Source organism: Dendropsophus ebraccatus, chromosome 14, assembly GCF_027789765.1.
Source record: "Dendropsophus ebraccatus isolate aDenEbr1 chromosome 14, aDenEbr1.pat, whole genome shotgun sequence".
Classification (NCBI taxonomy): domain Eukaryota; kingdom Metazoa; phylum Chordata; class Amphibia; order Anura; family Hylidae; genus Dendropsophus; species Dendropsophus ebraccatus.
The window spans coordinates 40,402,595-40,427,899 of NC_091467.1; the positions used below are offsets into that span (position 1 = coordinate 40,402,595).

The window sequence follows — 25,305 nt, forward strand, 5'->3', positions numbered from 1 at the left end:
TATTTAGCGATCTGGGTCCGAATTTATTTAGGTTTCTGATGTCGGCATTTATCTAAGGGTCTGGAGTTTAAACTGTTAGAGGTCCTTTTGAATTTATTTTATGTTTGAGTTTATTGTGCAGCCAACTTTTTGTTACTGTGGCCCAGCCATTGAAATGATTACTTAGGCTTCCCACCATTAAACCCTATTTTACTGCCTGTATTTTATACCGTACTCATATAACCATAGCCTCCTAAAATAACCAAGGTTCTGTTTATTTCATTTGCAAAAGTTCTAGATGTTATGCAGCCAACTAATGGACTAAAGCTGGTCTAGATTATGCAATTAGTCTTTTCATGTTTTCTCATGGGGACCAGCCAAGTCAAGAAGTTTTTAAACACTGCCATCTACCCAAAAACTTTTTTTGAAATAGCCTCAGTCCAGCAGAATGATTGTTGCAGTGATTCAGCAATTATGTTAATAAACTTGGTAATAATAGCAATTTGACAGGCAATTATTGTTAGCCTAAATCTCATAGTTCTAAATAATTCCCTTCCACTTAGCAATGACCCAGATTCATAATTATTACGCATTAAAAAACTAACATAATTTTAGAGATAATTAAACTCACAACAACAACTATGATTTGTTTGTATTGAAAATATAAATTGTTTTATAATTTGTAGGCTGTAATAATACAGAATGATTATATTGCTGTTATCCCTGTTACAAGAAGTCATTGAGTGTGTACACTAAAATAAGTGAAGCTCTCGTCTACATATAAGACAATAAACCTCACTCCATCAGAGGAAGGGATTATTTGACGGCTGTGCAGGATTGAGGTTAGGCAATATCGGTTGAGGCAAAGCAGCAGGTATCGGATTCATCTGTACCACTGGAGCATATGGGAAATTCAATGAGGGGTAAAGGCTGACGGCAGGTGGGAAACTTTGAAGGGGCATTGGAAGTGGTATGGTGGATGGTACTGGAATTCCTGGCACCGGAGAAATGGTCCTTAAATTATTGATTCCAGTGTCCATTGAGTTAATTGGCAAAAGACTGGCATTCTGGATTGGCATTTGTGTTCCCGGAGTTGGCAATGGGGAGGCAGCTCGAATTTGGTTGAGAGAGGGTTTTTGGTCTCCATACTGAAATGGGTTGGTAGGTGATGGTTCCCTGAGACCTATTGGAAAATTCAAAGAAATATGTTAGCCCAAAATAAATAAATAATTTCCTTATGGTTATCAGTGAGAACATAATATTGCCTATAGAAAATATGGGCTCTGGCTTATGCTAAGAGATACCATTATATAATGTCTTATGCTAGATATACAGCCTACTCTGTACCGCCACTTGCAGCTACAGATCATTTCTGTGTGCACTGAGACTCTCAGTAAAGACCTATGGAGGAATTTACTAAACATATGCAAATGGATGTATGCAACTTTTTTTGTCTCGTTCCAAATCCCAATGAATACTGAAGTGCCCCACATATAAGAATTCTTTGGCTGATAAGGATCATTTATGCACTGAGACTGTTTTAAAAAGTCAATATGACCCCACCCTAAATGAAACGGTCAGAGGCGATTCACATTTCAAACTGCTGACCCCATTAAATAGCTGTTAGTGCAAGAAGACACATGGTAACTTTCATATATCTTGTTTCATAGATTTCTAATGTCCAAAGGTCTTTGCATCACTGAAACATCTTAACAAAAGCATTTGCTGGGCTCACAAAGGATCACTGGGTTAGGGGGCATTCACATATCCGTCATATCACACATTCACACATAGCCATATCTAACATTCTCTTACATGCTGACATTACATCCAGAGGCCTTCTTTACCTGTTCCTTTCTAGTATATCAATTCATTATATTGTGGCAGTAACATAATAAAAAAAACTCAGAGTGTGAATACTTTGGGATTCATGAGTTTTAGACTCTATTGTCCAAACTTCTCAAAGGAGACTTAGACTTATAGTTAAATTATATTGTGCATTACTAACACTGTTACCTTACCCCTTTAGATTTCATTGCAGCATCTTTCTCTTTCTTTTTCTGTCTCACCTCTTTTTTTTATAAAATGTCTGTTCTATTTGCCTATTCCATAGGCTCTTTGGGCTCATAAGTTTTATAGTTGTTATTTCCTTTTCTGTTTTCACTTAGCTATTTATGTGATCCCCTTGCTTTGCTTGCATACTCCTTTACTCCATGTTGTTTTTGTGTCTACTATTGAAGCACTCAAATGTCTACTTACCAGAAAAAAAGGGGTTTTTGGTTTTGACACTATCTCCATAACATACAAGACTATCTAGATTTACTAAGGAACGGGCAGCAGGTTCCAAAAATAACTCAGGAGTATTACTACGTGGTTTGACATTGGCATCTGGGATGGGTTCTTCAGCCTCTAGCTCAGTACTGTCTACAGACAGCTTAGGAGTAGGTGAAGCATCTCCAAAGAGGTCCAAGTCTGTAGAACAGAAACATAGCAATGTATAGATTATAGTAACTATAGTAACTTTTCAGAGTGTCACAGTTAAGCATAATGTAAAAAACGATATACATTGTGCAGCTGAATTAGAATACCTTACCAAATGAGTTTTCTGTCTTTAGATTAGATGGTGGTTTGACATCTTTGTCTGCAGTTAAAAGCGGTGCTGAAAATATATCATAGATGGGATTATCTAGACCTAGATGAATTAACATACAAAAAAAAAATTTTTAATTTCTACAGTCTTAGCAGATATATGTTTAGGGTTTCATAGTCATATTGCAGCCACATTTATCTCTCTCTGTATTGCAGACAAACAACCCCTGGGCTGCATCGGCTATTAATTGTCAATAGGCTGTAATAAAATGGAATTAATTGTCAATAGGCAATAATAAAAATAGGTCATGGACAGAAGCGCCACTGTTTCTAGTGCAGTGAGAACAGTTTATGAAAGGCCTCCCTGAATCATATCCAGATAAGATCCAAAGCTGCAAATTTAGGGCCATACTACAAGGCCTGACATTAGCTGTAAGCTAGCACTAATCTGCTAGATCAGCGCTCGCTTACCTATTACACGGCAGCACTGGGGAAGCGCACTGATTGGCTGAGCGGGACCAGCAGATGCTCGGAACCCCTGAAGCAAGCAGGAGCGGGGAGCAGGTCATGGGGGTTCACAAAAATTCGGTGACTCTGGAACTTAAATTTAGGGTGCCTTCACACACACTGGATCCTCAGCGGATTTCACACTGCGGATCCGGTGTGTGTGAAGGCACCCTAAATATGCGTTCCAGAGTCACCGAATTTTTGTGAAAACCCAGTTTTTTGTTGAAGTTTAGTGACTTAAAAGTCTGTGCTGCACATATCTGACTTTGTGATGCAATTTACACCTGTGCAATCTGAGCTGGCTTAGATTTCTGTCGCTGATGCATGGGCAGACTCAGATTTTCTGGATTTACTGAAAGGCATAAGGACATTCTCACTGCTTAGACCTGCTGCAATCCTGAAATACAGCTGGGAAGAAAGCCCACCACTCTCTGGCCAGACAAATATCTGACAGCTAAGAAGAGATGCATGCTACTGCGTTCTCTCTCAGGATCACAGAAGATCTCCATTGATATTAAAAAGTTTTGACAAGTCTGATGACATGTCGAAAAATATTACAAATTACAAGTATTGCTTTAAGGCTAAGTTCACACAGCTTTTTACTGTCCGTTTAACCATTGACATTAAGGCCGACTTCGGCAACAACGGCCGTGATTAATAGAAAATTAACGTAGTGTGAAATTAGCCTTAGGTTGCGTTCACACATACAGGATCTGCAGCAGATTTAATGGCGCAGATTTGATGCTGTGTTCAGTTATTTAGTTACATTAATATCAAATCTACTGCGGATCTGCACCATCAAATCTGCTGCGGATCCAGTACGTGTGAACCCACTATCAAAGGGAAAAAATGGATGCAAAAGCGGATGGTCAAAATAAATGCTGCTGTATGCCATACTGCAAGATCCATTTTCCAATTACTTACATTATAAATAAAACAGATCTAATTTTGTTTTCTTAGCATACACAAAGCTGTGGTTGACCACTTTTTTCTGTATGTTAAAGGGGTTATCCAGCGCTACAAAAACATGGCCTCTTTTGCACCACTTTTGTCTCCAGTTTAGGTGGGGTTTTGAAACTCAGTTCCATTGAAGTAAACGGAGCTTAATTTCAAACCACACCTGAACTGGAGACGAGAGTAGGGGAAAAAGTGGCCATGTTTTTGTAGCACTAGATAACCTCTTTAAAATAAAATACATACTAAAATAGATATAGTAAAACGGATGCAAAAACGCAGTGTGAACCTAGCCTAGCACATCATGATTTTTTTAATGAATCTGTATATATTTTTTATTGTATGCATTACTTTAGGATAAATGCACATATTGCAGATTTGTTGCAAATCGTTGACTAAAAATCAGATTGTTTTATTTAAATGGGACAGCTTTATGAGAAAAACAAACAATGGAAACAAACCCCATTCAGAAATTTCTGCATCAAATTTGCCTCATGTGAATTCACCCTAAATAGGGATATTATCAGCCATCTTCTGTGTTAACTGCACTTATATAATACTAATTTTAGAGTTTTTAAAATAAGTTTAAAAAAGAACAAAATACACTGGTTTCATTACATTTTCAAACTAAAGTCTGTTTAAAATTAAATGTTTTTACTTTCACAAAAACATTTTTACTAAATACTTGTCCTTTAAGTAGATTGTGCATACTTACTGTTTTTGGCATCGCCCCAAGGATCAGATGGCGGGCTCTTTACAACTTGTGGCTCTTGCCAGCTTGTTGGTTCATCAGAGCCAAAAATAATACTTTGGCCTATGTTATCAGATTTTAACTGAGGACTCTGAGGAATTGTATCCCATGGTAAAAGAGAGGTGACTACACTTGAATTCTGATCTGAAATTAGAAGACAAATATAAGCATAAATCTTTGGTATGGGGCTTAAGCATTCGGTCACAAATAAGTTTGCCATCATACATGTATGGTGCGATGAGGACTTTGCTTTGACTAAAACTGTATAGCCACTGGGTGTTCGATGTGTTAAAGTGTGTTGGATGAAAGGGGAGCATGAGAGAAGTCCTATATTCAAGAATGTAAGGTGATGATTACCGTAATAGACAGGAGGCTGCATGTATAAGGCCTGTGTAGTTGTAGAGATGCTTCAGACCACTTTGAACCTTAAGAGTACCTTTAAACGTAACGGATTCGCAGCGGATTTCACGCTGCAAGTTTGCAGCGAAATCCGCTGCGAATCCATGTAGTGTGAAGGTCTATGGGGTTACATATCTGCAGCGGAATTTTCATTCCACTTTTGATATGTAACCCGGCCCCTTTAACCCCCCGCCGCCTGGAGCCCCTGGCCCGGAGCATACATTACCTGCTTGACGCCGCGGCTGCATGTGAGGCTCCCAGCTCTCGTCGGTCCTGCTCAGCCAATCAGTACTGCCTTGCATTGATTGGCTGATGGGGACCGAGGGAACCGGGAGCCTCACTGCAGCCGAGGCGCCGAGCAGGTAATATATACTCCAGGCCGGGGGCTGTGGGTGTCGGGGGGGGGGGGGGGTAAAGCGGCCGGGTTACATATCCGCTGTGGAATGAAAATTCCGCTGCGGATATGTAACCCCATAGACCTTCACACTACTCGGACTCGCAGAGGATTTCGTTGCAAGCTCGCAGCGTAAAATCCGCTGCGAATCCGGTACATGTCTGGGTACCCTAAAGGGATTTTCCAATCTCAGCTTCTTAGCCCTTATCCCTTGGGAACAGGGACACAATCTCCCTTACATTGAGCCTGAGCAGCCACTTCAGCTTGTGCTCCATTCATTCTCTAAGGGGCAGCTCAGAAACATTTGAAAGTCCAAATAGAATTAATGTAGTTGAGCCCAGGTAGCCACAACGGTGCAGTGCACGCTCCATTAAGTCCAGGAAAGTGTCTCTATTCTCTGGATTGGTGGGGGTCCCGGCAGTCTGTCCTCCACCTATTAGCTTGTTATTCCCTACCCTATGGATAGGAGACACAGTTATCTGTTTACTTTATGCATGGAGCTATCATTAGGTCACTGTATATTAGTATTAGTAATATTTAGTACTATATGAATGAAAAAAAAAGCAAAGCGGGCACCACAGGTATGTACAATAATAAGAAAGGGTGCTACTGTGTAACCTAAAGAATGATACCAATGGATCAAAACAAAGGAAGGACAGAGAAATATAGGGTATATAAATCACAGTGCACACCATAAGGCTGGGTTCACACTACGTATATTTCAGTCAGTATTGTGGTCCTCATATTGCAACCAAAACCAGATGTTGATTAAAAACACAGAAAGGATCTGTTCACACAATGTTGAAATTGAGTGGATGGCCGCCATTTAATGGCAAATATTTGCTGGTATTTTAAAACAACGGCTGTTATATTGAAATAATGGCAGTTATTTACTGTTATATGGCGGCCATCCACTCAATTTCACCATTGTGTGAACAGATCCTTTCTGTGTTTTTAATCCACTCCTGGTTTTGGTTGCAATATGAGGACCACAATACTAACTGAAATATATATAGTGTGAACCCAGCCATAGGATAGAATTAAAATAGTTTTACTACTACAAGTCTTGCCATATGCAAGCCTTTAAGTGAGAGGACTATAGAGAAGATCGTCAAAAAGATGCATAATGGTGTATCACAAAAAATCAAATAACATTATAACATGCAATAAAGACAAATACCACCTGATAAGTCTATATCCCCATGTAGTAGTGGAGAGGAAACTCTACGCCTATCCCCACCACGTTGTGGCTTCGTCAGTTTTTTGTGATACACCATTATGCATCTTTTTGACGGTCTGCTCTATAGTCCTCTCAGGTAAAGGCATGCATGTGGCAAGACTTGTAGTAGTGTAGCACAGCCTGCATAATGAGGCTGTTGCCGTTCATACCATTTTCATTGTTTTTATCAGTTTTTTGTTAGACGGGTTAATAAAGCTATTTTAATTCTATCCTATTGGTGTGCACTGTGATTTATATACTCTATACTTCTCTGTCCTTTCTTTGTTTTAGTACTATATGCCACTGGAACTTAGACAGTGTACAGAATAGTGTTATTTACTAGAGATAAACGAACCGGGTTCGGGTTTGAGTTGATCCAAACCCGAACGTTTGGTATTTGATTAGCGGGGGCTGCTGAACTTGGATAAAGCTTTAAGGTTGTCTGGAAAACATGGATACAGCCAATGACTATACCCATGATTTCCAGATAGCCTTAGGGCTTTATCCAAGTTTAGCAGCCACCGCTAATCAAATGCCGAACGTTCGGGTTCGGATCGACTCGAGCATGCTCGAGGTTCGCTCATCTGTATTATTTACCCATTAGTAGAGATGAGCAAACCGTTTTTGAAAGTTCATTTCGGCAGGGAACCCAAATTTTGGTGAACCTGAACTCTCGGCATCTGATTCCCGCTGTCTGCAGCCTCCGTGAAGAGGGTGAATACAGCCAGAGGATCTCCTGGAAAACTGGGATACAGCCTATGGCTTTGGCTGTGTCCCAGTTTTCCAGTCGGTCCTCCGGCTGCAGACAGCGGGAATCAGACGCCGAGAGTTCAGGTTCATATGAACCCGAATCTCGGCAGGTTCGGTCTAAACCTAACCATAAATGAACTACACTAAAACAGCTAAACTATTGTGACTATTGGGGCTCTTTGGCATCAAAAACCATGTACAAAATGCGAATTATGCCTGTAATTTGGAGTGTAGATTAAAAAAAGCTGCTCATTGTTTGCACAGTCATAATCAATTACGGACCTCAATCAAGCTATTATATATAAAACATGGCCGTATTTTACCATTACCTACTTTTGTGTGAAAATAGCCTAAAGGCCGTATTCCACGGCCCGACTCTGAGGAGCAAACTAGCGCTGTCAGCGCTCGTTTGCTCCTCGTTCCCAGCTCGCTGCTGCCGCTATTACATGCGGCTGCAGCGAGCAGGTGAGTGCGGGGAGGGCCGGGGGAAGCTGCGGGGGGGGGGCTGCCCGGGTGATCGATGATGGTCCGTGCAGCCCATGGGTCATAGCGGCAGTCTGCTGCCGCAGCTCCTGTTCCACGGAGTGGTGGCAACAGATCGCTGCTATATAAGTCATTTGTCTTTTATAGAGATGAGCAAACCGGTTCGGCCGGCATGGGGTCTGGTTCGGATTTTTGGAAATCCGCTTCGATTTTTTTTTACTTGCTTTCTAAAATGGCAGCTGCCATTCCAGAAAGCAGGAAGTGTTCCGGCCAGGAAAAGCGCTTTCCCATGATGCCCGGAACACATCCATTCAGCAGGGATCTTGTACTAGCCCACCCCCTGTGTGACGTCGGTATTGCTTTAAAAGGAGCGGTCACATGACCGCACCACGCAGTGTGTGGAGGAAGAGAGAGAGAGAGAGAGAGAGAGAGAGAGAGAGAGAGGAAGCAAGCTGCTGTTGTTGTGTACTACAGACTACTGAGAAGATATTGTGGGAAAGGAAAGGAAAGATTAGGAAAGCGGAGAGGAGAAACATCTAGTGATTGAGAGAGAAATATAGAGAGGGCGAAAGATAGATCGATTAGGCATAGGACAGCAAAGGGTGCACGGAACCAAAACGTGCAGTACAGATATACAAGTCCTATACTTCTGATAGTGTGTATATCACATCCGTCTTATCCTGAGAGACTAAAATACCTGGTGCAGGTGTAAGCATTATATCTTAAAAAAGTGCCATATATATATACACCATTTCTATACTTGGACCCTACTGATTGAAAGTGTGTATATCACATCCGTCTTATCCTGAGAGACAAAAATACCTGGTTCAGGTGTATAGCATTATATCTTTAAAAAAGTGCTATAAATATATATATATATATATATATATATATATATATATATAAGTCCTATATATTACAGAAAGTACTGTTCTCATCTTCCAAGTGTAGAAATCATAATTTGAATATAAAGTCATGGCACAGCGGCAGCAGGAAACCTCACAAATCGTTTCAGGCGGAGGACAGGGCAGAGAGTCTGGCTCTAGCGGCAGAAGAGGAAGTAGTGCAGGAAGAGGGTCCAGTGGCAGGCCTGAGCTTCCTTTGTCACACCAGGGTCGTGTCCACACGTCTAATTCCACAGTCCTGGAGTGACTGGCTAACACTTCGACGTCCACAAGGATGAGTAGTGAGACAGCCAGCCAGGTATCTGTGGGTACCTCGGGCACGACCCTGACTTGGCACGGGCATGCAGCAATTCCCCCATGTCCTCCATCTGACATCCTCAGCAACATTCCGCTAACTTTTGACCCGCCGCCAAGGGAACTGTTGGCGTCTATGAGCAGCCAACTGCTCTTTGATGATGATGAGCACGTGGGGGAAGAGACAGGGGACAATCATGTGCAGGGCATATCTGTGTCGGAGGCGATATCAGAGCAGGCCCATGTTAGGCCTGGCAGGAGGGCAGTAGGCAGTAGATGAAAGAGGGCTGGGCAGGAACCTGATGAGGATGATAGCATCATTCTGGAACAGGATGCGGATGTTACATGGGATCCATGGCAGGATTTGGCTTATTCAACGGATTCGTCAACCGGGAATCCGTCCGCCAGCAGGCCCGCCACAACTAAAAAGCAGACAGGCAGCAGTAGTCAACTAACAAGTCGGAAGCGTAGACGGGACAAGCAGATGACCACTGGGGAACCCTCCTCCACTGCATATCCTAGTGTCTTCAGATGTCTGGTCACAACTCGCTGAATTTGCTTTGGACATACTATCCTCTCCGAGTTTTCAGCGCAGCAGGTCATATTGTCAGTCCCAGGAGAACCAGATTGTCCTGTGATAGTGTGGAACGTCTGACTTTCATCAAAATGAACACCACATGGATAGATAAGGACTTTGTGACACCTGCTCCTGATACCACAGAGTAGGATTTGGACCTGTTGTCACCAAGATGTAGGACCTTTTCTGCATCTTTTATGGCCTATATGTGAACTAGACCTTACTGGTCATTCCACCATTCCTGCTGCCCTGCTACCTCTCGCCTGTCCATGGACCTCATTATTCTACTTCTGCTGCTTATGCCACCACATTACAACTGTTACTCCTGCCCTGGTCTCCATCTTGACTACTGCTGGGCCTTCACTGGCCTCATAATTGGCTACTGCTGGGCCTTAACTGGTATCCATGTTGACTACTGCTGTGCCTGCCCTTGCCTTCTTGTTGGCTACTGCTGGGTCCTAACTGGCATCCATGTTGACTACTGCTGTGCCTGCCCATGCCTCCTTGTTGGCTACTGCTGGGCCTTAACTCGCATCCATGTTGACTACTGCTGTGCCTGACCATGCCTCCTTGTTGGCTACTGCTGGGTCTTAACTGGCATCTAGGTTGACTACTGGTGTGCCTGCCCTTGCCTCCTTGTTGGCTACTGCTGGACCTTAACTGGCATCTAGGTTGACTACTGGTGTGCCTGCCCTTGCCTCCTTGTTGGCTACTGCTGGGCCTTAACTGGCATCCATGTTGACTACTGCTGTGCCTGACCATGCCTCCTTGTTGGCTACTGCTGGGTCTTAACTGGCATCTAGGTTGACTACTGCTGTGCCTGACCATGCCTCCTTGTTGGCTACTGCTGGGTCTTAACTGGCATCTAGGTTGACTACTGGTGTGCCTGCCCTTGCCTCCTTGTTGGCTACTGCTGGGCCTTAACTGGCATCCAGGTTGACTACTGCTGTGCCTGCCCTTGCCTCCTTGTTGGCTACTGCTGTGAATTAACTGACATCCAGGTTGACTACTGCTGTGCCTGACCATGCCTCCTTGTTGGCTACTGCTGGGTCTTAACTGGCATCTAGGTTGACTACTGGTGTGCCTGCCCTTGCCTCCTTGTTGGCTACTGCTGGGTCTTAACTGGCATCTAGGTTGACTACTGGTGTGCCTGCCCTTGCCTCCTTATTGGCTACTGCTGGGCCTTAACTGGCATTCAGGTTGACTACTGCTGTGCCTGCCCTTGCCTCCATGTTGACTACTGCTGGGACTTAACTGGCATCCATGTTGACTACTGCTGCTCCTGCCTGGCCTCCATGTTGGCTACTGCTGATCCTGCCTGCCCTCCATGTTGGCTACTGCTGGGCCTTAACTGGCATCCAGGTTGACTACTGCCGTGCCTGCCCTTGCCTCCATGTTGGCTACTGCTGCTCCTGCCTGGCCTCCATGTTGGCTACTGCTGATCCTGCCTGCCCTCCATGTTGACTACTGTTGCTCCTGCCTGTCCTCCATGATGACTACTGCTGCTCCTGCCTGTCCTCCATGATGGCTACTGCTGCTCCTGCCTGGCCTCCATGTTGGCTACAGCTGATCCTGCCTGCCCTTCATGTTGACTACTGTTGCTCCTGCCTGGCCTCCATGTTGGCTACTGTTGCTCATGCCTGTCCTCCATGTTGGCTACTGCTGAACCTGCCTAGCCTCCATGTTGGCTACTGCTGATCCTGCCTGCCCTCCATGTTGACTACTGTTGCTCCTGCCTGTCCTCCATGATGACTACTGCTGCTCCTGCCTGTCCTCCATGATGGCTACTGCTGCTCCTGCCTGGCCTCCATGTTGGCTACAGCTGATCCTGCCTGCCCTTCATGTTGACTACTGTTGCTCCTGCCTGGCCTCCATGTTGGCTACTGCTGCTCCTGCCTGGCCTCCTTGTTGGCTACTGCTGGGCCTTAACTGGCATCCAGGTTGACTACTGCTGTGCCTGCCCTTGCCTCCATGTTGACTACTGCTGGGACTTAACTGGCATCCATGTTGACTACTGCTGCTCCTGCCTTGCCTCCATGTTGGCTACTGCTGCTCCTGCCTGTGCTCCATGTTGGCTACTGTTGCTCCTGCCTGTGCTCCATGATGGCTACTGCTGAACCTGCCTAGCCTCCATGTTGGCTACTGCTGATCCTGCCTGCCCTCCATGTTGACTACTGTTGCTCCTGCCTGGGCTCCATGTTGGCTACTGTTGCTCATGCCTGTCCTCCATGTTGGCTACTGCTGCTCCTACCTGGCCTCTTTGTTGGCTACTGCTGATCCTGCCTGCGCTCCATGTTGACTACTGTTGCTCCTGCTTGGCCTCCATGTTGGTTACTGCTGCTCCTTCCTGCCCTCCATGTTGGCTACTGCCGCTCCTGCGTGGCCTAACGTTGGCTACTGTTGCTCCTGCCTGTCCTCCATGTTGACTACTGCTGCTCCTGTACTGGCCTCAAATGACTATTGCTGGACCTCCACTGGCCTCCAATGACTACTGCTGCTCCTTCACTGCATTTGTGACCTTTTTCCTGCATAGACCCTGTAATGGTGAGTTTCCTGCATAGACCATGTAATGGTGAATTTCCTGCATAGACCTTGTAATGGTGAATATTAAAGTCTAAAAAAAAAAATTTACTTTGAGATATCAAAAAGATAATGATGTTACTGACATGTAGAGCCCTAAATTCAACCAAATACACTACCCCTGTATCATATAGATGCTATAAACTATGAAATCCGAAGAAATCTGAAATTCGGTCGAACCGAACTTTCCGAAAAAATACGAAAGTCCGGTCGGACCGAACTTTTGAAAAGTTCGCTCATCTCTAGTCTTTTAACATGTTGAAAGACAAACGACTTCAACAATCAACGTTCATGTCGGCTGATCTTTGCCTCCTATTCCACGGGACGGTTATTGGCTGCAACAGCCGATAACGGCCGAGTATGGCCGATAGTCGTTCCGTGGAAAAGGGCCTTAAGGCTGGCCTTGTGTATTTGTATCTTTTTATTATGGGTACAGATAAATCTTGCAATTTCATATATAATGCATTTGGAAAGTCCTCAGACCCTTTCACTTATTCATATCTTATGTTGTGAGTTGTGACCTTGGGCTAAAATTAAAAAGTTTTCCTTAATCATTCTACACTCAATACCTTCTAAATGAAAAATGTTAAGTGATAAATGTTAAATGGCATACAGGATGTTATAAATCTTTGCTCATATATTCAAAAAGAAAAACTAATATTGCAATGACATTCAGACCCTTCACTTGGTACTTAGTTTAAAGTGTAACTGTCATTTAAAATATTTTTTCAGAAATCAATAGTTCAAGGAACTCTTTAAAGGGTTTTAGTAAGCAAAAAAGCCTCTGTACTCTTTCTGTACTCAAAAAAACAGGTTTGCAGCGCCCCTCACTTCTTATCTGCTCATTAGGCAAAGTCGTCTTCATTACAGAGGAGCAAAGTAAGGGCGGGCTCTGCTGTGTCCATTATAATCTATGGGGGGGGGCTGATGGGGATAAGTGAAGAGAATAGAGCCAGCTTGTGCAGTTTAGACACTGTCTGGGCACATAAAATGCTGGATTCACAGGTCAGAAAGGTCAGTGCTGGTCTGGGAAGTTGCTCACTCATCGCCCTTGGCCCCTACCCCTTCCATAGACCATAATGGACACAAAAATCCTGCTTCTGTGTTTACTGCTCAACTGAAGTTTCAACTGAAAGAGAGCTGCCCTGACAGAGCAGACCAATCCCTGAAATAGTACTTAGTCAAATCATTATAAAATTATAGTATTATATACTTTCAAACACCTGATGGCATTCAGGGCCGCTTTAACCAGAGGGCACATGATGCATGTGCAATCACGTGTAATCTACTTACCCATCCCCCCTGCAGGTCCCCCCCGTCTGCCGCTGCCCCCTCGCCCGCCGCTGCGCTTCAGCAACAGCAGCGGTACTGACAGAGAGAGAGAGCGCCATTGGCTCCCTTCCTGCACTTCCTGCGGTCACAAGAGGCAGCACTCTCTTCTGGCGCCCGACGTCACTGGAGCATCGGGGCGAGGGTAAGGGGAGTGCAGCCTTCCCACAAGAGGGAAGAGAAGAGGAACGCGTGGACCCAGGTGAGTATAATAGTTTTTTTTATGTTATATGGGAGGGGGAGCACACCGGGGGGGCAGGGGTGCACATCAAGGAGGCTATATACTATTGAGGAGAGCACATGGGGGCTATATACTATTGGGGAGAGCACAGGGGGTCTATATACTATGGGGGGAGCACACGGGGGGCTACATACTATTGGGGAGAGCACAGGGGGTCTATATACTATGGGGGAGAGCACGGGGGGGCTATATACTATTGGGGAGAGCACACAGGGGGTCTATATACTATTGGGGGGAGCAAAGGGGGTCTATATACTATTGGGGGGAGCACAGGGGGTCTATATACTATTGGGGGAGAGCACAGGGGGGCTATATGCTATTGGGGGAGTGCACAGCATAGGGGGCTTTATACCATTGGGGAGATAACAGGGGGTCTATATACTATTGGGGAGATAACAGGGGGTATATATACTATTGGGGGAGAGCACAGGGGGTCTATATGCTATTGGGGGAGTGCACAGCAAGGGGCTATATACTATTGGGGAGATCACAGGGGTTCTATATACTATTGGGGGAGAGCACAGGGGGCTATATACTATTGGGGGAGTGCACAGCAAGGGGGCTTTATACCATTGGGGAGATCACAGGGGGTCTATATACTATTGGGGGAGAGCACAGGGGGGCTATATACTATTGGGGGAGAGCACAGGGGGGCTATATACTATTGGGGGAGTGCACAGCAAAGGGGGCTATATATTATTGGGGGAGCGCACAGGGGGGCTATATACTACAGGGGAGAGCGCACGGGGGGCTATATACTTCTGGGGGAGCACACGGGGGGTCTATAAACTAATGGAGGAGCGCACAGGAGGGCTGTATATAACTGGAGGACCACTGAGGGTCTATATACTACAGGGACACATTAAAACTATGGAGGTACAGAGGGGTGTAACTATATAGGGGTACGGAGGGGTGTAACTACTAGGGACCTAACTACTGTATGTGTTGGAGCCTAAAATACAGTATTTGTCTGGCAGATTCTGGAGAGACGATACACAGCCAGGAGAAGACTTCAAGGTGGCTCAGGCTGGATGGAGAGAAAAAGAAAAGGTGACAGACTGTGATCGAAGAAGACGTCCCTGGTACGTCACTGGATGTAACTGAACTCTGTTATAGGGTTGTAGTGAAGGGGTCATGGTGTGGCGGTATTATGTAATGTTATCATTGGTGATATCTTTGTTTTGTTCAGTGCAGTTTTCATGTGATATATGATCACTGTATGGTGGAAATAGTGTTATAAGGTAACTACTGTATGTATTGGGGCTCTTAATACAGTGTGGGGGGGGGGCAAATTCAGTACATTATACCATGTGCCGAAAGGGAAGGGGGGGGGCACTCTTGAGGGCTGTGCACCAGGCCCACCAATGTATTAAAACGGTCCTGATGGCATTACTCGACAACACCTCCTAGAATTATTCCTGCCACATCTCCTGGCAATACTCCTTCAACACCTCTTGGCAATACCCATGCAACACCTGGCATTATTTATGCAACGCCTCCTGGCACTACTCATGCAAGACCTCCTGGAGTTACTCATGCGACACCTGCTAGCAATATTCATGCAACCCCTCCTTGCAATACTCATGCAACACATCCTTGCATTTTTTTTTTACAGTTGACACTATAATAAACATTGGTAGTGATTTGTAGTGAAAGGCAGATAGAGAGAGAGGGGGGAAAGACAGGGAAGGGGAGAGGGCTCTGGGTCGCTCAGATCCACCGCAGCACGGGAGGGAGCTGGCGGCTGAGGGGGCCCTGTGAGCAGAGAAGAACTTGTAGGGGACAGCGTTCAGATCCACTGCAGCGCAGAAGATGGGAGATGGCAGCTGAGGGGGAGCGCTGTAATCTGTAAGTGGGTAGGGGGGATTGGCGGGAGGACTGTCACTCAGATCCACTGCAGCACAGGAAAATGGAGGGATACGGCAGCTGAGGGGGCGGGGGAATGCCGACACTGCAGGAAAGGAGTTGGCAGCTGAGGGGGGCACTGTCCCCTATGATCGGCGATGGCGAATGAAGGAGGCTGCGACAATGCTCTGCAGGGTAGTGGCGGCATTGTTGTGTCAAGGTCTGGGGACTTGAGGTGGGGTGCCGAGCAGGTAATGTGGGATTTGATGGGGGGCAAGGCCCATTGAAGGTGATGTCAATTGGTCACGTGTCCTCCATCTCTTCAGTGGGCAGGGTTATAATCAATAACTCATCCCATTGAAGAGACAGGAGGACACATGATCCACTTTATAGAAGGTGGGGGCTAGGAGGAAGGAGCGAGACTCTGAGCAAGTGGACTCTGCTTAGCTCATTTGTTGCATCCAAAGGGTGTGAGTAGGGAAAAATAGCCCCAAAATGGCTCAGAACAGGTAATTACTTGCTTTGAGCGATATATCAAGCTGAGGGTGGGCTATTCAACAATGCAAAAAGAATTTTGGGTGGAATACCCCTTTAAGTGTGATGCCTTTTTAACTCCCACGTTTCTCCAATGGATAAATGCCGGTTCTTGCCCTCCTGAGGAAATTTGAGATGATGCTAGATGATCTAGATGATTGCTCATTAAGTAAGGTAAACCAAGTACTTTAAGGCTATGCTGCCAGGCTTTCATCATGTCTCTAAACATCAAGCTCTTCTTTATGTCTCTGTGAATCATAGGACAAAAAAAAAGAGCCAGGGAAATCCCCAGGTCACATTGTCAAATGCTTTCTTTGCTGCCGCTCAGCCTTTAATAGATCCCTGGCTGAGCAGGGAAAATAAGATCAAGCATAATAGTGGCTAGTCAGTTAGCCATTATCTTAGACATAATTTTTGTTTCTAGGTTAACTTGCATCAGGCACAGGGCCGGCCTGCTGTACAAAGAGGCAGGCACCTCTTAGTAAATCTGGCACGAGAAAAGGGGTCTTGGCTTTATTTAAGACTGGCATACTCGTACACCAGTCTTGAAAAATGTGTGTTAGCATCAGTAAAATAGAACACTGGCAAAAATAAAATCTGAACCCCCAAACCGCATGTACCGTCAAATAGCTGCTTTTAATCCAAGATCTGTCCTGGGGTCCATTCGTCAGGTAATGCAGTTATTGTCCTAAAAAACAACTTTTAAACTTGCAGCCCTGTATCAAATTGGTGTGGCCTAGAGTACCCATGCCCTAGGCTTGCAACACCCCTCCGACCTTCCTCCCCGCCCTCATCATTATTAGGAACAACCCTAGAACAATTTCTCCTATTCATCACTTGTGTGAACACTGCACATATGCCGGATCGTTAAGGCACCTGTGCAGTGTTTAGACAGGTAATGAATAAAAAAAATCCTGCCCAGGTGCATTCCTAATGATGAAGAGGGCGGGGAGGAGGGAGGGAGAGACGGTGCAAGCCTAGGGCATACACACATGCTAGGCCACGCCAATTTGAGACAGGGCTGCAAGTTTAAAAGTAGTTTTTTAGTGCAATTACTGCATCACCTGACAAACGGACCCCAGGACAGATCTTGGATTAAAAGCAGCTATGCTACGTGATGGTACAAGTGGTTTTTGGGGGTCAAATTGTGGGTACAGAATCGCTTTAATACTAGCAAGACTAAGCTCATTTCAGCTGAAACGGCATATCCACTTTAGGACCGTACACCAAACATGACAAAAAGTCACCCGAGGAGCACATGAAATGAGTCATGTATGTCATAGTCTCATCAGAAGACCACAGACCCTGTCGAATGTCAGGCAAAGAGTATCTGTGGATCTGAGGATCTCATTTCTTTTGAGGTGCATACCACTCCAATTTTTGTTGGGTGGTGGAGAGGGGCGACTTATTGCTATTTTATCTGAGGATAAATTGGTGCAGTTGTGAATGTTGCTGTAAAGCTGGATGGGACACCTCCCCACTTTGCAATTATGGTTAAGTCCCAATAGAGATGGAATGTTGGACGCACATAACTTTGCTAGGATCTTCTAAACCACTGTCTCCCACATTTTACACATTGTTCCTTCTGGAAGGATCTTCAAGGCCTTGCACTTTCTCCTACAATTTGCGGGTCTCTTTGGACAATGTCATGGCTAACGCTTCTTATGAGGCACTAACCTTTTGGCTACCTCTATAACCAGACATTCATGCCTCTGAGAGGCAGCTGGCTGAGCAGGCAGGACAACTGCAAACTGGTCCATAAAGAGTCTTTTGATAATATAAAAGTCTCTTCCAGTGGTTGCAGCAGTTGTGTGGGTCTTTTACTATATGTTACCACTTACTTGTTGGTCCCCAGACTGGAAACATAGAGCCGGTGCTTGTTGGTGGATAAGAACTGGAAACCTGGGAATCCCAGATATTTGAAGCAGATGGCTGTGGAGGCCCAAATATATCAATGAGATCATAGATGTGTGTCTGGAAAAGGAACATTAGGGGGAAATGAATTAACAACAAATGCAAACAAATTACTCTTACTATCATGAATGAAACATCTCCACTTCCCAATTACAGAGATCTCCACATTGAAGGTGCAACAGGCAAACACACAAGGGTCTGGAGGTGCAAAAAGAAAAAGAAGATTTTGGGCAAATTACAGCTGATAATTAAGCGATTGTGATAGCTTTGCACTTTGGAGATCAATTTTATTACTAGACTGGCACATAATAGTGTGCTGCTGTGGTTAGAGAGAAGGAAAGACCTCCCACTCCAGAAGGGCATGATGACAATAGAATGAAAATAAAGGAAATATTAATGTATGTTGGAATATGGGCTAACACCAACAGCACAGAAGTGTGAAGCACGTGTCGGATGACGGTTCCAGGGGTCCCATGGATACTGGTGGGGTAAGGCAACAGTGATAATGTGTTTTCCTTATTTTTGTATTATTATTTCTGGTCTCTCTTTACCTTTTGGGTTTTTCCTGGCTTTGTTAGTGCTGTTTTGCTTTTGCTTTCTGTGATGTCGGTGTAAAGGCTATAGGTAGTCACAGATATGCATGAAGCACCTTAATAACTCCACATGCATTATTGTGTGTATCCAGCAAATGGAGCCAGAGTACTATGAAATCTAATTCTCTTCTATGTTATGACACCACATACTGGTGTGTAACTATTGTGGCCTGGCTTTTTTACCAGTACTCCCTGTGTCTTTTTACCAGTACTCCCTGTGTCTCCCAGTACTCTTTGTCTATATAGTAACCAGTGAGGTATGTGATTTTATATAAAAAATTTTATTACATTTGTGCCATAAAGATGAATTGTTTCTGTACTTTATTGTGGTGTTGATCAATTTGTAGGATATATATGTTGGAATATGGGCAAACACCAACCAGTTTATTATTGGTGTTGCACAATTTACTCCAATCTTAATCCAAATTTCTGTTGCTCCCTAAATAGCAGAAACTAGTCAGGCTATTTTGACTTTATTTTTATTCTAATTATGGCTTATGTACAAGTAGACTCAAAATAGCTCAATTAACATAAACATCTATATTCATATGTTGATAAAAAATAATGGGTGTTGCTTATACATAAGTTAATGAACTCTATGCGTGCTGGAGGAGACATATCAATAATATACTTACCTGTCCTGCTCCCCTGCCACTGCTGGTTCCTGGGATGCCTGCTCTGCAATGACACCCTGTTCCCATAGGAAATGGGTGGTTAGCAAAGACTCTATGCTGAGTAGCCATTTCCGATGGAAGCAGCACATGAGTGGCTGTTTCGCAAAATGCTGACAAAGGCGCAGAGTGGGCACCTTGAGAACCAGAAGCAGCGGGGAAGGGGGAAAGGTAAGTATACATTGCTGTCATGTCCCCCGCAGCATGGCTAAATATGAATTCTTCCCCAACCACCCTGTTAAAATAACATAAGAGCAGAATCAATGGACCAGGTGGTCTTTTTTTTTTCCATAAACTTCTGTTAAAATCCAGTTGTTATATTAACAACATGATTTAAAAACATGTATGACTTGATGAGCAAGTGTGTTTGCATGAGCAGTGTGTTCTACATGCTCTAGTATCTGGCCCTGATTCGTAAAAGAAAAATCCAGAAACATGCTCTTTAAACAAAATTCCCATGACATCCCACTATAGTGACAAACTTGGTTGATATACATAAAATTTTCAAGCCATGTTCACTTGCTTTTCTTTCTGTATAATAAGATCATCTCAGTGCACGGCAGGGATTAAGTATCTGACTGGGTACAGAATGAGCATGTATAACTTGTACACCTTCCCATTAGTCAAATGTATCATGGCCATCACTGGATTTAAAATAAATCAGACTAGTCATATGTCAGTACCTGTATATCAAATGATAGCAAACAGCAGTAAAACTCTGCCAATTCAGAGTTTAACCCTACAGAGACTCAGAATCAAAATTATCTCAAAAGTTGCATTGCAGCTACGTTATATATATATATATATATAGTGATAAACCAGACAGCCACAACATGCCAAGGGTTGTTGGGGCAGGGGAACTTTTTTGCTATATGCCCAGGTAGGGGATGATCAAAAATAATAAGGTACCCACACCCGCATGGCTCCCACTCCACCCCCAGTTTAAAAGCTCATGACCCCAGAACCCAAAAGTGGCCACAAAGCGGAAACTCTCCCCAGGTGTTCTCCTCTGCGTCTTCAGTGTTTTCAGCTGTTTCCAGCCCGTTCAGCTAATCTCAAAAGTGACAGCCCGGTCAGTGATTGGCTGTGCAGGAGAGTGACAGCCTGCTCAGCCAGTTACTGGCCAACTAGGACAGGGCAGCATTGTGGCCAGTGATTGGCTGAGTGACGGTCACTCTGAGCCAACCACTGGCAGTGGCGCTGTCTAATCTCAGTGATTGGCTGAACAGGGATTTGGTGGCTGCGGTGGACACCGGACACCAGAGAAGAAGGACACCAGGGGAGCATGGACAGGTACGTATAGATTTTTTTAAAGCAACTTTTTTGAATCACACTAAAACACCTGCAATTGATTAGCTGTTTTAGTGCTGTTGGTTTTAGGTTCAGTTGAGCCGAACCAAACTTTTGAAATGTTTGCTTATCTCTACAGGTGGTGTTAATGTTGTAAGCAGATCAGTGTTCATGAGTTTACAGGCAGATGTAACATTACCTCATTTTTTCTCACAGGTTCCTTCTGATCATCGTCCCCTGTCAAATGTGTCTCGATTAAAGCCTTCTCAATCAATGATATTTCACCCTGTTTATAATGTTGTTCCTAAATAAAAAGCAAACTATCAGAACCATTTATGAAACAAGACACATAGGGGGGATTTATGAAGAACGGTGTACAAGTACAGCCGGGCGCCTGAACCTGCGCATGGCGTACTAAATCTGCACCTGCAGGTGTAGATTTGAATCATGATGAATGAGGCGTGGGGGAAGGCCCTGCCTCCTCCCACCCTGTCACGCCCCCCCCCCCCTGAGCTCCCCCAGCCTTCCCATTGGGTGAGCGGGGCATACGGCAGGCGTACGACAGGGAGAAGGGGTGAATCTGCACCTTCTCCTTGGTGTACGCCACGGGCGGACCATTCATAAATGTCCCCCATAGAGACCTAAGGTTAGCCTATAATGTATATTGATGGACATTTTAACAAACAGGAGTATAGGTGTTTTATTTCCAGTCCACACACAGTTAATTTCTCCATTTATGGTTTTACCCAGAGCAGGGCTATCTCCAGGTTTTTGCGAGCCCTCGGCCAACAGAGCCTCAGCGGGCCCGTCAGCCATTCACTATGCACCCATCATTTACACACTATATCACTTGAGACACCACTAACATACACAAACACACATAACTGACACAAACACTGACTGATTGATACTGACTGACACTGGCTGACTGAATGACTAACACTGACTGACTGACAGTCTGACACAGACACTGACTGACACACAGCACGTACAGCTCAGCCTTTTCCTTCTTCCTCTCTGTCCGGCTGCTCTCCACACTGTAAGGTTAAGGACCTTTGGGTTATGTGATCAGGTCCTTCATAGTTTTCTCACAGTTTGCAGGTCCTGCTCTGTCTCCTGTGTCTTTTGATGTTGAGCCCTGCACTACAGTGAGCAAGCTGAACATAAGAACACAGGGCCTCTCTCCCTCTGTGGGCCCTGGCATTTGCCCGGGTAAGCTCTGTGCTGACACTGGCCCTGACCCCGAAAAGGTGCCCAGGTTGAACAAAATGATGTCAACAAAACCAGCCAAAAAGTGTTATAAGGCCTAAAAACATGTTGATAAAATGTGGAGATTTGTTTTAAATAAAAAAAGGGAAGAAAAAACTTTGTAATTTATTAATGGAATAGTCATTGCTAAACAATGAGTGAAGCATCCATACATTCATAAAATTAATCATAACAATAATGTGTCTACCTACATAAAACGCTTCCAGCTTAGTGTGATCATGGACCAGTTCAACAACATTTTATTTTCTTGCTAACCACACTAAACATTTTATGCATTTAAATTTGTACTAAATCAGCTAAAATGACTCTTTATACTACCCTGTTCTCAGATGTCATGTGTTCTTTATAGAAATCTGGAGGAAACCATTCTCATGTGGCTGTAGCCTATTAATGGTATGTGTAAATACATGTATGACTGGAGGCAACTTGCTGTATTAAATAATTACCTTTTCATATTCCTCTTTGCTTTGAGTCAGTGCTGCTTGCAGCTGTGTCTCTTCTTCTTCATCATCTGGGGCTGATGGGACTTTCTTTATTCAAAAGAAATACATTACATAACTATGTTAGACATTTAAAACAAATACCGTATTACAAGACTATATAGCATAAATGGTTAAATGAAACAGGAAATTTAATACACCACAGAAGCTGTTAATGATTCTATATTGTATGCATAAAAATTAATCCACATTCTGCTTTTACAAGAAACCCATTTTAAACATTATCACTAGAGATGAGCGAACCTGGAGCATGCTCGAGTTGATCCGATCCCGAACTTTCGGCATTTGATTAGTGGTGGCTGCTGAACTTGGATAAAGCCCTAAGGCTATGTGGAAAACATGGATAAAGTAATTGGCTGTATCCATGTTTTTCAGACAACCTTAGAGCTTTATACAAGTTCAGCAGCCACAGCTAATCAAATACCGAATGTTCGGGTTCGGATCGATTCAAACCTGAACCCGGTTCGCTCATCTCTAATTATCACATATCTGCCCTCAGAGACCAGTACTATACATAGTGGTATAACAGTCACGATCGGAAATCACGCTTAGGGCCGTATTACAGGGCACAATGATTAGAGTAAACAGATCGGTGCTTGCTTACAGAGCCTATTGTAGTGTCCCACTATTTGTTTTCTTTTTCTTCTTACACCTTGGTAAAAGTATCTCACTCTAGTGTCACAGGTTAGGAAAGGAGGTAGCTGTTTCTTACATCAACCACTAGATGTCACACTCTCACAGCACAGCTGCAGCTAACTCTAGGTCTAGCTACACACACACTTTTCTTTCTTTTGTCTGCACTACCTTGACTTCCGGAGACAAGGGAGTCTTCACCATTGTCAGTCAGGGTGAGGGTCAGTGCCGTGGGTGAGGGGGGGCTGCCGTGAATGAGAGCAGGGGGGGATTCGGGTGCCGCGGGTGAGTGCTGGGGGGGGTACTGGTGGCGGCTGCGGGTGAGTGACGGGCGGGGGGGGGAACACAGTAAGGGGGGAACAGTGATCTGGGGCTGGGGGGGCACATGGTGCGGGTGACGGGGTGGTTGCAGTTAGAGAGGGAGACAGTGACTGTTGCACTGATCACGGTCTCCCTCTTTAACAGCAGCCACCCCGTCAGTGTCCTCCTTCACTTCAGTGGACTGGGTTAGAAGCGCTAACCCGGCCTATTGAAAAGACGGAGGACAGGTGATGCCGACACGGAGGTTGGGGGCCAGGAGCAGGGAGCGTGTCGGGTTGGACTGAGGTTTGATGATTCTATGCATTCGGTGGAGGTGAATGTACCTAGATAACAGCAAAACTGTGCAGAATCCATAATAACTTTATATTGAAAAGATGGAAAGCTATGGGTGGGCAATGTATTAATGCAAAAATAATTTTGGGGGGAATACCCCTTTAAGTGAGACTCTGTAATCTTTACCGCTGTACTTGAACCTATACTTCACCTTCGTCCTAACCAAGGTCAGTTTGCCGTGTGTCTGGTATGTCTGGGGGGTGTCCTACCCACCGTAACAAGTAGCCTCCAAAACACCAGAACCCACCAGCAAGTCCAGCACCAGTTGCAGCAACCCGGACCACGGCACTATTAGACGGCTCGATGATCATGCAGCCCTTGCTTTAAAGCAGGGGTGGGGAACCTGTCAGACACCGGAGGATGCTGTCTGTGCCGGCTCCTTCCCCACCAGAGTGGCGCACGTCTTCCTTCTCCTGCAGGCCGCGTGCGATTATGTAATTTCATTGCACACCACCTGCAGGAGAAGACCGTCACTGGCTAGAGAGGAGAGAAGAGGACCTGGGCAGTGTGGGAGTGGAGGAAAGGTGAGTGGGATGTTTATTTTTTTATTTGGGACAGACACTGGGGGTTAGCTAGGCTACCAAGGACATGACTGGGGGGTTAACTAGGCTACCAGGGACATGACTGGGGGGGGGGATTAGGCTACCAGGGACATGACTGGGGGGGTTAACTAGGCTACCAGGGACATGACTGGGGGGGGGGGGAATTAGTCTACCAGGGACATGACTGGGGGGGTTAACTAGGCTACCAGGGACATGACTGGGGGTGTTAATTAGGCTACTAGGGGCATGACTGGGGGGGTTAATTAGACAACCAGGGACATGACTGGGGGGATAACTAGACTACCAGGGACATGACTGGGGGTTAACTAGGCTACCAGGGACATGACTGGGGGGGTTAATTAGACTACCAGGGACATGGCTGGGGGAGGGGGTTAACTAGGCTACCAGGGACATGACTGGGGGTGTTAATTAGGCTACCAGGGACATGACTGGGGAGGTTAATTAGGCAACCAGGGACATGACTGGGGGGGGATAACTAGACTACCAGGGACATGACTGGGGGGTTAATTAGGCAACCAGGGACATGACTGGGGGGGTAACAAGGGGCATCACTGGGGGTTAACTAGACTACCAGGGACATCAGTAAGGGGTTAACTACAGCTACCAGGGGCATCACTGGAGGTTAAATCTGGCTACAGGACATCACTAAGGATTCACATCAGGTACAAGGGGCATCACAGAGGGTTAAGTGCAATAGCAGGAGCACTATGGGAACAATACTTTGCCTTGCCCCGGGTGCTGCAAACCCACGCTACTAACTGCCGCTCACAGTATGTGGCCCTCGAATTATTTTATTAATGCCCGACTGGCCCTCGACATTGAAAAGTTTCCTCACCCCTGCTTTAAAGGGTATAAAAGAAAATAATAAGGCTTATCTGACCACGTCCT

The 25,305-nt window shown here is 45.0% G+C and overlaps 1 protein-coding gene across 2 annotated transcripts in view; it reads right to left on the reverse strand.

Moving 5' to 3' along the window:
• Positions 1-616: 616 nt before the first annotated feature.
• Positions 617-25,305, reverse strand: part of EPN3 (epsin 3) — a 52,886-nt gene continuing 28,197 nt past the window's right edge. Inside the window, exons 4-10 of one of the 2 annotated variants that reach the window (XM_069953241.1) lie at positions 22,514-22,597; positions 20,998-21,102; positions 18,172-18,304; positions 4,745-4,924; positions 2,573-2,638; positions 2,239-2,451; positions 617-1,162 (exon numbers count right to left, since the gene is read on the reverse strand). In XM_069953241.1, coding sequence (XP_069809342.1) covers positions 783-1,162; positions 2,239-2,451; positions 2,573-2,638; positions 4,745-4,924; positions 18,172-18,304; positions 20,998-21,102; positions 22,514-22,597 — 1,161 coding nt within the window. In that variant the 3' untranslated portion in view covers positions 617-782. Of the gene's footprint in view, positions 1,163-2,238; positions 2,452-2,572; positions 2,672-4,744; positions 4,925-18,171; positions 18,305-20,997; positions 21,103-22,513; positions 22,598-25,305 lie in introns of both variants that reach the window. The other variant, XM_069953240.1, reaches the window with a different exon arrangement.